Source organism: Thalassophryne amazonica, chromosome 19, assembly GCF_902500255.1.
Source record: "Thalassophryne amazonica chromosome 19, fThaAma1.1, whole genome shotgun sequence".
NCBI lineage: Eukaryota > Metazoa > Chordata > Actinopteri > Batrachoidiformes > Batrachoididae > Thalassophryne > Thalassophryne amazonica.
The window spans coordinates 35,057,070-35,071,136 of record NC_047121.1 but is presented as its reverse complement, the minus strand read 5'-3'; the positions used below and the strand labels follow the sequence as shown (position 1 = coordinate 35,071,136).

Sequence of the window (14,067 nt, the reverse complement as noted above, 5' to 3'; positions counted from 1 at the left end):
GACATTGGTGTTGCGGATCATAAAAATATGCATGCAAATGCTTTGATCACTACCAAACTTCACAGAGAGGTACATAATCACATGAATTACATGTTCTATATTATTTGAAAACCAGTCTTACTCACCTTTATGAGTGTTTTTGACACAATTTTTCAATTCAATTTTCCACGGAATTTCCTAACTTCTACTCAACACAGGAATACCGTTTGAAAACGAGGTTGCGGGGGGAGGGGGGAATTTCATCTACGTCATCAAATAGGGACATTCCCGTTTGTCAAAAAATAATTGCATTCCTCGAAGTGCGAACTCAGCACTACTGCCTGGAAAATCTCGCAAGCCAGGTGCAGCTGATAGTTACAGCAGTGGATGCCATATTTAGGTCATACTTAATAAGAGCTGTGCGGCGCTTCGCTCATATTATACACTATAAAATTATATTTACATTTCTATTAACTAGCATACCCTGCATTTCATTAATGTTCTGCAGCCTTTTTAGTGTCACTCCAAAAGTTTCCCAAACACCACCCCCCCCAAAAAAAGAAAATTCACAGCCACCACTGCTGGCGACATGAAAAACCAACACTAACTTAGCATGGTTACTAGCAGTAAACAGTTAATTTCCAGCCATATTTACACAATTTCCACAGTTCAAAAAGATAATATTTTACATTTTTGATATTGTTTTTGTATCCGCAGCAGTGTCCTTCATGCGCACTTCACTAATGTCACTAGAGGTGGGAGGATCGATCCTAATATCGATACCAATGCTGGTATTGATATTGAATGATCCTCATGTAAAAAGATCGATACTCAAGCTTTTTTTCTCTCTCGCACGCACTGACTGCTGCACACGCAGATTCATCAAAGTCTACTCTCTGTCTGTAAGAGCAGCGCTGTGTTGTGTCACACAACACGGAGCAGTGCACCCTTGTATTGTGGTTTGTCAGCCCCCTACCTCAGAAGATTTTAAGTTGTGTTGAGTGATATTTTTTTAAACAAAAATGTTGATTGTGATAATAAACTGTTTTGTTGTCACGTACAATGTTTGGCAAAATTCTATCGTAGGTCTTTTGGATCCTTTGGCTCTATGAAGCTTAAATATGAAAAAGTATCAGTATCTGTATCAGTATCGATATCAGTGATACTGGGCCTGTATCTACTTAGTATTGGATCAATACCAAAATTCCTGGTATCGCCCACCTCTAAATGTCACTTCTACGCTAATTTTGCATGCTTTTTTTTTTAACGGCGCATTGTGTTCTGCGTTCTTATCAGGCGGGCCGGTCGCGGCACCGGTCGGCATCACCGCGATTGCTCTCACTGCCTCCGATGCGCTTTCTGCGGGCTCGGTAAATGCAGCAGCGGGCCAATCACACCGCCCTCCTGTCTGCTGTGCGGAATTGCACCAAATCTGGCAACAGGTCCAGAGCCTACACTCGCTGTTTTGATCCGGATGTTGACCGCAGCCGCAGAGCTCCGTGGCCACCGAGAGAGGACTTGGATTCTTTGCGGGTCCCGCATCCGTACCTCCGGAGGCAGTGAGCGAAGGGAGAGTTCTGCGTGTGTCTGTTTATAATGTTCTCACCTACAAGAAAAAAGAGAGTGTTTACACAAGAGAGAAAAGTGAGAAAATGTTAATGCCTGTTTGAGAAAAGTGTATAAAGTGTGTAGTGAGGAGTTTTACAGCCTTAAAACATCTATAATAATTGCAAAAAATAGCGCTGACTACTTCGCGGATTTCGCTTATCGCGGGTTATTTTTAGAACGTAACTCCCGCGATAAACGAGGGACCACATTTTCCTCAAATAAATAGTCTTCTGCAGGCCCTCATCACAATGCCAATAACAACATGCACTGTCGAACGGCTGTTTTCTACTGTTAAATGGATAAAAACGTCCACCAGAACATCCATGTTGACTCACAGACTGAATGCACTCTCCGTGCTTTCCCTTGAAAGAGAACTGACCGAATTGTTGAACTACGATGACGTGATAAGAGAGTTCAACAAAAACCCCCGTCGTCTCCTGCTGTAGCATGCATTAAAAGGATTCATCAAATGTAAATGTGAGACCATTAATTACTTTTTTCTTCTAAATAGGCCTAATTGTTAATATTATATTGCAACTGCCACGAATCATGGTGGTGTCCGTTCTGATGGTTTTTAATTTGGCCGCCGAGCCAACCTGTTTTCATGTTGCGGATATATTTTGAATTTTTATTTTAAAGAAATTTACATGACTAAGCGTTGCATTGCTGCTTGCATTGTCCATGGGGTGCTTGTGTCTGACACTTTGCGTCTGTGTAACTGTGCACACAGCGTCTGTGCAGTTGGCTGAGATGTGTTCATCATTAAACTTGGAATTCATTTTTGAAACAATGCCTTATTTAAATACCTATTGACATTTTGGGTTTAGGCCGAGCCAAGTAGGCTACCAGACTTGCACTGAATTATGTGTGTGTGTGTGTGGCTCTGCACTGCAGCTTGCATTATCCATGAAAAGTACTTGTGTCTGACGTGTGAATATTTACGTAAATATTTACATATTATTACAATAATAAAAATTACCTATAAAAGCTATTAAATACGTAATTTTTTGTAAAATGTGTAATGGGAGACAGCTGAGTTATCGATGGTGTGGCCCTCGGACATAATTCAGGTTCCCTATGTGGCACCTTGTAAAAATTAATTGCCCACCCCTGCGTTAGGGTGACGTTGCCTTGCCAGCGGAGGGAGAGGAAAATGTGTCACTCTGGGAGACCTCTTTGCCTCTGGGAGATCACTTTGCCAGTGCTGTAGGCTAAATGATAACGCCGCTTGCAATGTCCAAACGAGGCATACTTTTTCAAACGGTGTATTATAATACCTACACCTTACCTACAACCCTAAAGGTTGGGCCCGTCTGATTTTTGTCTGATTTTTTTATTATTTCTGCCTACGCCCCTGCTTTCGCTGACGAACTAGCAAGTCAAGTGTGCAACACTGTGGCTTCTGCGCCGACAGTGTACAAAGAGCTCTGGCAGGACAGAATAACGTTATGTGTGCCTAAGAGGGGGAAAAAGAAGCAATTTTGTTTAAGTAATTTTTAATTTTAGGATAATAACTTACAGGTAATGCAGGCGCGTCAGAGTTCGGAAGCCTCCGCTGGGAGTAGATGAAGGTCCAAATCATTCGTCTCGCGATAACACCCGTCTCCTCCGAGACCTTCCTCCAGCAGCGGTCGTACCAGCAAGTAAGGCCCTGAAAGCTTAGTATTTTAAAATGATTTGGGAATGATTTAGATATTTTTAGCGCTTGCATCGAACGAAGCCTTTTATTCTGTTTATATTCTCTCAATAACACATTTTCACTTTGTGTTAGTCGTGGTCTGTTGGGGCTTTATTGACTCGGTGTAGCATGCTAAGCTAACCAGTCGGTCTCACTTTACACGCAAAAAGTATTTTTTTTTAATGTATTTACTAAGTTTTGACTACAAGAGACACATTATGCATTGCAGTTTAAAGATGTGGTGTGCCCTCACACTGTAGTTGTTTTTGTTTATGTACATGTCCTTTAAAATAAGTTTTTAAAAAGCAATAAATAAAGTTATGTAATACAAACAAATAGGCACATCTCAAATCTCACAAACAAAAACACAGCAACCCCGATTGAGCAACAAACTACATCGCGAGTCTCGGCAAAGAACAGAAACGAAGATAACCAAATAAAACAAATTTAACGAATATACAGGAGAAAAAAAAGGTTGAAAGGGTATCGGGGAAGCACACATAAAACAAATACAGTATTTGTATTACAAAAGAAAGCTATAAGAATTATTAGTAATAAACCATATCATTAGCCAACGGACCCACTATTTGTCTGTTTACATATTTTGAAATTCTGGGACTTGGTTGATTATATCACAATACAAATCATGCATAAAGTTAAAAATAAACTTTTACCTCAACATGTTCAGGATCTGGTTAAAATGAGGGAGTCCAGTTATAATTTGAGAGGAAAATAGTGCGCGTGTGAGCCTGATTTTATTTAGTAAGCTCAATGTAAGTACAAAATATAATTGTAAATATGTTATAAACTATAACATATTAAATACATGGATGACACAAGAAAGTGAAAACACTTACTTCCATTGTAGTCCATTTAATAATCTAATGAAAAATATAAGCAATAATAAAATAATAATAATAAGTGTGTATATGATGAAAACAGTAAATTAACATGAAAAAAATGAAAAAGAAATTAAAAGGTTGAGGTCTAAGGTTCTAAAAATATTCTGGACTCACATGCCATTCCAACTCAGTTCATTACTACCCTTGAAAAATGTCAGCTACCTATTTAAAACACTACCCGATCTAGAGCCCGTAGATCCCCATGGGCAACACACTTGTACGGGTTTTATTTGGCACTCTTGGCATACAGCTTCTATTTAATGCATTTTGTGCATTGCTACTTTTGTTTATAGCATAGTTTTCAAATATGAGACAACAGTGTAAGATGTTTATAATAAATTGTAGAATGTGACATTCCTTTTGTTTCAGAACATAACTTTTAAGTGATAGTTCATGGTATTCTCTATAAAGTCAAGATGTCCAACACTGCATTTGTGTAATTATGGCTTCCCGTTTCTGACTTGCAGGAAAAGAGTTTTGAGGGAACATGTCTGAGCCGGTGACATCACTCATGGCTCTTCACTCAGAGTCACATAAGGACAGCATCCTGAGCAAGTTCAACAATCTCCGGAAAAAGGATTTATTGTGTGACATCACTCTCATTGCAGAAAATGTGCACTTCAAAGCGCACAAAGCCCTGCTGGCGGCGAGTAGCGACTACTTCTCCATTATGTTCACAGCAGAAGATCAGCTTAATCAGTCGACCTACCGACTGGATGGGATGGCAGCAGAGGCTGTGGCAGCGGTGCTAGAGTTTATCTACAGAGCCCAGGTGTGTGTGCAGAAAAGTGCGACAGAGCAACTTCTGGCCACTGCTCATCATATGGGGGTCAGCGACCTCGTAACAGTGCTCACTGAGCTCATCAACACACGTGTCACTGCAGAGGTCAGAGGTGAGGAGATCAAGGCAGATGAATCCGTAGTGTCGGGGCAGTTAAAACGTAAAAGAGGACGGCCAAAGAAAAGTGTGGACATGTCAGCGGGAAGCCATGCTCTCTGTGAAAACTCAGAGGAAGGAGCACTTGGAAATGTGGACTGCAGGGATGGAAATCTGGAGTGGCAAATTAAAGACGATGCGGATCATAATCCAGCGGCACATCAGAGCCAGCTTTGCAAACGCAAAATTAGACCACCGCAGAAATATAAGAACTACAAGATGGGAAGTGACACAGCAGGAAGGAAAGAGCCTGGAAAAAGAAGTTGGAAGAGGAAATACCCCAACACCGAGGCACGGTGTGATGACTGTGGCAAAGTGTTTAAAAAACATGTGTTTTTAAAGCTGCACCAAAAGACTCACACAGGTAATCAGATGGCAAGAAATGTTCAAGAAGAAAAATATTAAATCTATTTAAATTCAATCCAACATAATCATTTCTAGACTGCTCTCTAAGTACCCCTCTTGCCGTGGTGACTTGAGACCGAGGCCCTTGGTCACTTGACTTAATTCTAAGTATTTAGCTGTATTTGGTTGTTCAGAAAAGTCTTCTTATCGGTGTTCAAAAATCATCAGCAGGAGTCAGAATTCAGGGCAGCAAAGTCTTTATTGCCAGCAAAAAAAAGGAGAGCAGGTCAAAGTGTACACAGTTTACACCAGAAGTACTCTGATCTAACACCTGTGTGTCCTCTTTTATTTTGTTGGGACTGTAGTTTCGTACGCCTAAACAACCAGCCTCTAGAACATTTTGTCAACCTGAGGCACAGACAGATATTATAATGTCCAGGCATGTCCACCCCATGCATGTTCTTTTAATACTCTTAGCTTCTTACTCTACACCAGTATCTCCTCATCCTTTTTTGTTTCTCTTTTGTAAAAACTGTTATCTTTGCTTTTTATGCCCTCATTTCTTAGCTCTTTTTTGTGGTATTTTAAAAAAATAATATATTTCTTCACATACATATGGTTTACATTGGAAATCCCAATGGAAAACAACCCCAGGAATAAAAATTTATCATGCATCCCATGAAAAGAGAGTTGTTTCAATATAGGGTTAGGGTTTAGGATTTGGGTTAGGGTGGCAGAAGTATTGAGAGGGGCTGGGCACTGCATTAAGTGGATGTAAATGCTTTTTGAACACTATTAACTGCTTTTATGCAGTGACAGATTACCACCATTATTCTCGTCTTATTTGCTGACTGTCACCTCACACAACATAATCATCTCATCAATGGCATTTGCATTTCTTACTAATATGTTTTTAGCATGTCACCCGTATTTTTGAAAAATTATACTACACTCTGTAAGTTAAGTAAATTTCTCTTATGTAACTGCATCTGTACACTCTCCAGTACAACTCATGTTTTGTGACACTTCTCCAGGAGAGAAGCCTTTCAGCTGCCTGGTTTGTGGAACAGGTTTCACCCAGAAACACACGCTCCTGGTTCATCAGCGCATACACACTGGAGAAAAGCCATTTGTGTGCACCGTCTGTTCCAAAGCACTGGCCACCAAACATTCCCTACAGGAACACATGAACCTTCATGAAGGTACCATCTGATGTGCTCTGTCACATTCTATGCAAGTGCTGGTTTTTTGTTAATGCTTGTGCACATATAGTGACTTAAGTCAGGGGTGGCCAAGTTCGGTCCTCCAGAGCCACCTTCCTGACACTCTTAGTTGTCTCCCTGCTCCAACACACCTGAATCCAATGAAAGACTCGTTAATGAGTTTAGACACAGCTGACTGTGAACAACCAACATTTTTTGCAACATTGCGTGATTTACCCTCTTTTAAGAGTTTGATAATCTTCTCCTTTGTTTCAATTGACATCTCTCGTGTTGGAGCCATGATTCATGTCAGTCCACTTGGTGCAACAGCTCTCCAAGGTGTGATCACTCCTTTTTAGATGCAGACTAACAAGCAGATCTGATTTGATGCAGGTATTAGTTTTGGGGATGAAAATTTACAGGGTGATTATTCCTCAGAATTGAGTGAGTCCATATTTTTTTTCCCTCTGCTTGGTCTAAAAAAGTAACCGTTACTGACTGCCACAATTTTTTTTTTCTTGATTTCTTATAGTGTTTCTTAAAGCCAGAAAGTTGCCATTTGAAATGACTTTAGTTTTGTGTCATGTCTGTGATCTGCTTTTTTTCTACAAAATTAAACAACTGAATGAACATCCTCCGAAGCCGGTGATTCCATAATTTTTGCCAGGGGTTGTAGTAGTGTCATAGTCGTACTACCTGAGGGCTGCTGGTAGTAATGTGCCTTACTGCAAGATTTGGTATCAGTCTGATACCAAGTAAAAACAGGACCAGTAGGGAAGTAAGAAAGTGAAAAAATAAAAGTTGTGAGAGACTTCAGGCCACATGTTGTTTTTGTTCCACTTGGGGTTTTATAGGTACAGACCAAATTTGAACTCAATCATATAAGATTTAGAGGTCTCCCAGAGTGACACATTTTCCTCTCCCTCTGCTGGCAAGGCAACGTCACCCTAACGCAGGGGTGGGCAATTAATTTTTACAAGGTGCCACATAGGGAACCTGAATTATGTCCGAGGGCCACACCATCGATAACTCTGCTGTCTCCCATTACAAATTTTACAAAAAATTACGTATTTAATAGCTTTTATAGGTTTTTTTTATTATTGTAATAATATGTAAATATTTAAATATGCCCAAATAAACCTCTCTAATGATTTTCAACACACAAGCTTGACATTTTTAATATATGTAATAATACAACCCCTGGCAAAAATTATGGAATCACCGGCCTCAGAGGATGTTCATTCAGTTGTTTAATTTTGTAGAAAGCAAGCAGATCACAGACATGACACAAAACTAAAGTCATTTCAAATGGCAACTTTCTGGCTTTAAGAAACACTATAAGAAATCAAGAAAAAAAGATTGTGGCAGTCAGTAACGGTTACTTTTTTAGACCAAGCAGAGGAAAAAAATATGGAATCACCCTGTAAATTTTCATCCCCCAAATTAACAGCTGCATCAAATCAGATCTGCTCATTGACATTGACCCTATGCCATGACATTGACCCTATGTGTCTTTTTGCAAGGAATGTTTTTGCAGTTTTTGCTCTATGGCAAGATGCATTATCATCTTGAAAAATGATTTCATCATCCCCAAACATCCTTTCAATTGTCCAAAATATCAACATAAACTTGTGCATTTATTGATGATGTAATGACAGCCATCTCCCCAGTGCCTTTACCTGACATGCAGCCCCATATCATCAATGACTGTGGAAATTTACATGTTCTCTTCAGGCAGTCATCTTTATAAATCTCATTGGAAAGGCACCAAACAAAAGTTCCAGCATCATCACCTTGCCCAATGCAGATTCGAGATTCATCACTGAATATGACTTTCATCCAGTCATCCACAGTCCACAATTGCTTTTCCTTAGCCCATTGTAACCTTGTTTTTTTCTGTTTAGGTGTTAATGATGCCTTTCGTTTAGCTTTTCTGTATGTAAATCCCATTTCCTTTAGGCGGTTTCTTACAGTTCGGTCACAGACGTTGACTCCAGTTTCCTCCCATTCGTTCCTCATTTGTTTTGTTGTACATTTTTCGATTTTTGAGACATATTGCTTTAAGTTTTCTGTCTTGACGCTTTGATGTCTTCCTTGGTCTACCAGTATGTTTGCCTTTAACAACCTTCCCATGTTGTTTGTATTTGGTCCAGAGTTTAGACACAGCTGACTGTGAACAACCAACATCTTTTGCAACATTGCGTGATGATTTACTCTCTTTTAAGAGTTTGATAATCCTCTCCTTTGTTTCAATTGACATCTCTCGTGTTGGAGCCATGATTCATGTCAGTCCACTTGGTGCAACAGCTCTCCAAGGTGTGTTCACTCCTTTTTAGATGCAGACTAACGAGCAGATCTGATATGATGCAGGTGTTAGTTTTGGGGATGAAAATTTACAGGGTGATTCCATAATTTTTTCCTCAGAATTGAGTGATTCCATATTTTTTTCCTCTGCTTGGTCTAAAAAAGGAACCGTTACAGACTGCCACACTCTTTTTTTCTTGATTTCTTTTAGTGTTTCTTAAAGCCAGAAAGTTGCCATTTGAAATGACTTTAGTTTTGTGTCATGTCTGTGATCTGCTTTTTTTCTACAAAATTAAACAACTGAATGAACATCCTCCGAGGCCGGTGATTCCATAATTTTTGCCAGGGGTTGTAATCACAGACCTCATGAGGGCCGGACAGAGACATGCAAAGGGCCGCAGTTTGTCCAGGTCTGCCCTAACGGGAGAAAACTCTGATGCCATTATTTTTCTTTTACAGGTACACCTTTCACGTTTCTTGTGCAATATTTGTAAACCGTGTGCAGTTTTCCCGTGCAGTATAATTCCACAGTTATATATAATTCTCGTTTTACTTGGTCCACATGTTATTTTTTTTATCTTATGTTTATATTAGTTGTACATATACTCTGAATAATTTACTGTTAAATTTCACTATCCTTATTTGTCTAAAAATTACTTGCACCACGGAAAGCACCTTTTTGGAGTTGCACTCAAATCTCGTTCTAATGCAAATTACAATGACAATACAGGTGATTCTGATTGACAAGTGATGGCTTCTAATCGCAAAAAGTGATGGTTGATTGGCCACCCAGAGGAGAACATTACTGGATTACTACATTTCTTGTTTGGGGAAAATTGTTGCTTTGTGGGGGGGCCCATAAACAATGTACGATTATAATAGAATTTGGCACAGATCTTTTATTTTATTAGTGGAACAAGAACAACGTGTGGCCCAAAAGATTTTGTAACATTTGACATTTTGGACTAGTATTGCTGATACCGACATTTTTTAATAATTTACGTGGTTGTATCGTGAAACTGCTAAATCTGAATGAATCTTCATGGCCTTTAAGTGTTTTTGTGTTGTTTTTCCTTTGGATTATTCATTTGTTAAAACCCAGGACAAAATTTGGGCAAAATTTATAGGTAAATAGAAGATATTTTATCATTAGAAAAATAGACTTTATTATCAGAAAATACAGAGTAACGAAACAATTTTGACTGTGGATATTGTTACAGTAGCCATAACTATTTATTGATACGTTATTATTATGGCAGTGACGTGACAGCCTAACACACACTCTAACCTTAATCTTAATAACCTAAATATTACAGAGATACATGAACCCAAAGAATAACTGAAACAAGAAATGTTGGTTTATATGAAGGGACTTAAAAAAAAAACTAAAAGTCTTCCTTCGGAGAATCGAACCTGTCTCTTGCATGACTAACGGGGATACTTACCATTATACTAACGAGGAGTTAACAACACACACTGAGTCACAGAACATCAGTTGCAGCAGCTGCCATAAGAATAGCCCCAAGGTTTAACATTACAGCTGCCATAACTGTAACCACTTCAGATAATATTCCCCATACATTGTCATGTCTGGATTTTTTTTAAATAAACAAAGTGCACAAAATTATTACTCAAGAACAAACGAAACCAAATTCTTTCTTTGAGGTCGAGTGTAATACAAAAATTTCTCCCTTCACCGCACTTCTTTGCTGGATTTTTTTTTCTTAAAATTACTAAATTGTCACTCCACATCATTTTATAAAACAAGTAGAATTTCAAGGAAAATATGTGTTCAAGAAATACAAAAATAAAACAAAATTTCTCCATTTCATTGCACTTCTTTTCTGAATGCAGCAGTGCATACAGGAGAGAAACTGAAAATAAAGTATTGATCTCATTACACTGGTATCGATCAATACCAACGTCGGTGTTGATATTTGGATCAATCTGCCCACCACTAGATGCTGGCCAGTTTCTGTCCTAACGGAGTGGGGTTGAGTTGGACTTGAATTGTCAAACAGTGAATCCAGAGTTGAACTGCAACTCCTTAATTTTAAAGCAGTGAAGTGTTGTCATTATGTTCCCCGTTTGTTGTGTTGTTGATGGTTGTTTACTTTCCAGTCTTCTGTGTTCCATATCAAAGCCACTGTTATTGTCTCTCACTCCAGTTATTCTTTTCAGCAATTTGCAGCGCTCTCTCTGCTGTCTGATTGGCTGCTTTAAAATAACATCCTGTTTAGGGTTTCATCAATAATTAAAAGCTACATTGAATTCATGTTCTGTTAATGTTGGCACAATGGGCAGCTGATTATTTATGGTAAGGGTGTTGAGATATCTATTCAATGCTATTTCCCCCCCATCTTAACTTGTACTTTGCTAATCCAGCCATCTAACAAAACATCTATGCAAAACAAATATTCCACTTCCCTAAAGGAAAACACACATAGCCCACTACATGACTCAGATGTGCAGTAGAAGACTTGCATGGGATTGGATTTTGTTTTTATGTTTTACTATCCAATCCAGTAATTGTGGCCCATATTGGGCTGATATCAAACCAATATATTGCATGGGCACACTACTAATTTATGGTGGGGTATTTCTTGAACAATAAATTCCTGGTTCATGGTCTTCCTGCACCTGGGCCCCGAGTTTGACAGCTGTAATCTGGGCAGTTTGAGAAAATCTCAGACTGACGTAATATTTAACTTTAAGAACTAGTAATTTCAGAAATAAAATGGGATTAGTATCAATGGGATTTCATTTGTATGAATCAGAAATAAAGCTTGGTGGTTTGTAATATACTGGAGGTTTTTTATATATTATTTTTTTATTCTGTGTACTCAGAAAAGAAATCCTTTAGCTGTGATAAATGCGGGAAGGCCTTCACTCAGAAGAGGCAACTGAAGAGCCATTACAGAGTTCACACAGGTAAGAATCATTCATCGAACAGCAATGCCATTCAAAAGTACATACTGGTTTATTTGTTTATGTATTTCAAAGGCAAATCATTTCCTGAATGTGCTGTGTGTCATCACAAGTTCATGGACACGGCCCAGCTGAAAAAGCACTTGAGAATTCATACAGGTAAAGTTACACAGTTAAAAGAAGTCAGTAGATAATCTGTAGTCAGTGTGTGAAAGTTCTGCTGCCGTTCATGAAAATATCATTACAGGAGAGAAGCCGTTCACATGTGAGATCTGCGGAAAGTGTTTTACAGTCAAAAACACGCTGCAGACGCACATCAGAATTCACAGGTGTGAAAATACAAGATGAGAGTGAAACTGCGTCTCTGAAGTGTGACATAACGTCAGCCTTTTTAACCATCAGATGAAAACATGACTTTTCTTTTTGCAGAGGTGAGAAGCCGTATAAGTGCAGCATATGCAGCAGAGCGTTTTCAGATTCCAGTGCGAGGCGACGGCACGTCGCATCACACTCGGGGAAGAAAGCCTTTACTTGCTTCCTCTGCAACCTGTCCTTTACCCGCCTGGACAATCTGAAAACACACACCAAAACCCACACCAAAGAGAGAGTCACAACAGCGGAAGTACCAGATGAGGTGCGCAGCATTTTGCAGCTGCAAGAATATGAGATTCCCCCCAACTCTGAACAGCAAATCCAGCTGGTGGTGACAGAAGACAACATCGATTTAGTCCCAGGCCAAGACCAGATCAGCATCATCACCACAGAGGACATGCCGGCAGACCCAGCAAACTCTAGACTCACCCTCCTCACCCAGCCATCAGGACATGTGCAGAATGTGACTCTGGTCTCTGAAAGCAGCATGGTGGACCAGACTTCTCAGATCCACACGCTCGGTGTGGTGGATGGACAGATACTGCACAGCGCTCAGCCTGAGCAGATGCACGTTATTACTTTAAGTAAAGAGGCAATGGAGCACCTGCAGGCCCAGCACGGCCCTCCACAGCCCCTTCAGATGGCGCAAAGGCCCATCCAGCAGCTGCAGGTGATGCACCAGTCGATCCCCTCACAGGGACAGGGGGGGCGGGACCAACAGAACCAGGCCATTCGCATAAGCAGCCAGAACAGCCAGCCCATCTCCATCAGTCAGACCAGTGAGCACATCTCCAGCCACCACATCCAGGGTCAGACCTTCCAGATCCAGGCGGGCACGGTGTCCTACCTGTACACCACCGGGCTTCCACAGGAGAGCTGACCGTTAAGACCATGTGGCCAACCAGCTGATAAAACTGGTGCACTTGAATGAGTACAGCAGTGCACACCTTCACAAAGGGACAACAGTGTGAAGTTTAAAATGAAGAATGCTGTTGATTATGTTTGAACAGACTATACAGTGGCTCCAGTCCAAAAACATTGACATCGACATCCATTGGATTCTATGACATGTAACATGATAACTAAGCATGACATATGGTGCAAACTACGTATTCCTTTTTAAAATCCTACTAACTATTAAGGAGGTGCCCCCTTAATATATATTTACTGTTCAGCAATTTGTGTTAAAGGGGGCTTGCGTCATACGATGCGGTTGTCAGAGGTGAGCAGAGCACTCTGAGGTGTGTCTGCAGACCAAGTTTTATTCCCCCTATTCTGTTTCTCAATTATTTTTTTCAGATCACATCAAATCAGTTTTATTTATATAGCGCTAAATCACAACAGCTGCCCCAAGGCGCTTTATAATGCAAGACAAAAGCCATACAATAATCACAGAAAAACCCAACGGTCAAAATGACCCCTATGAGCAAGCACTTGGCGACAGTGGGAAGGAAAAACTCCCTTTTAACAGGAAGAAACCTCCAGCAGAACCAGGCTCAGGGAGGGGCAGTCTTCTGCTGGGACTGGTTGGGGCTGAGGGGAGAGAATCAGGAAAAAGACATGCTGTGGAAGACAGCAGAGATCAGTCACTAATGATTAAATGCAGAGTAGTGCATACAGAGCAAAAATGAGAAATAAACACTCAGTGCATCATGGGAACCCCCCAGCAGTCTAAGTCTATAGCAGCATAACTAAGGGATGGTTCAGGGTCACCTGATCCAGCCCTAACTATAAGCTTTAGCAAAAAGGAAAGTTTTAAGCCTAATCTTAAAAGTAGAGAGAGTGTCTGTCTCCCTGATCTGAATTGGGAGC

General features: G+C 40.1%; 1 protein-coding gene across 1 annotated transcript; it reads left to right on the top strand.

Moving 5' to 3' along the window:
- The first annotated feature begins 3,090 nt into the window (after window positions 1-3,090).
- On the top strand, window positions 3,091-13,655 carry zbtb24 (zinc finger and BTB domain containing 24). Its single transcript, XM_034159437.1, has 7 exons — window positions 3,091-3,230; window positions 4,635-5,468; window positions 6,484-6,651; window positions 11,803-11,886; window positions 11,959-12,042; window positions 12,131-12,212; window positions 12,313-13,655. Exons 2-7 carry the CDS (start codon window positions 4,655-4,657, stop codon window positions 13,133-13,135), a joined length of 2,055 nt encoding a protein of 684 aa, XP_034015328.1. The 5' UTR covers window positions 3,091-3,230; window positions 4,635-4,654; the 3' UTR covers window positions 13,136-13,655.
- The last annotated feature ends 412 nt before the right edge of the window (window positions 13,656-14,067 follow it).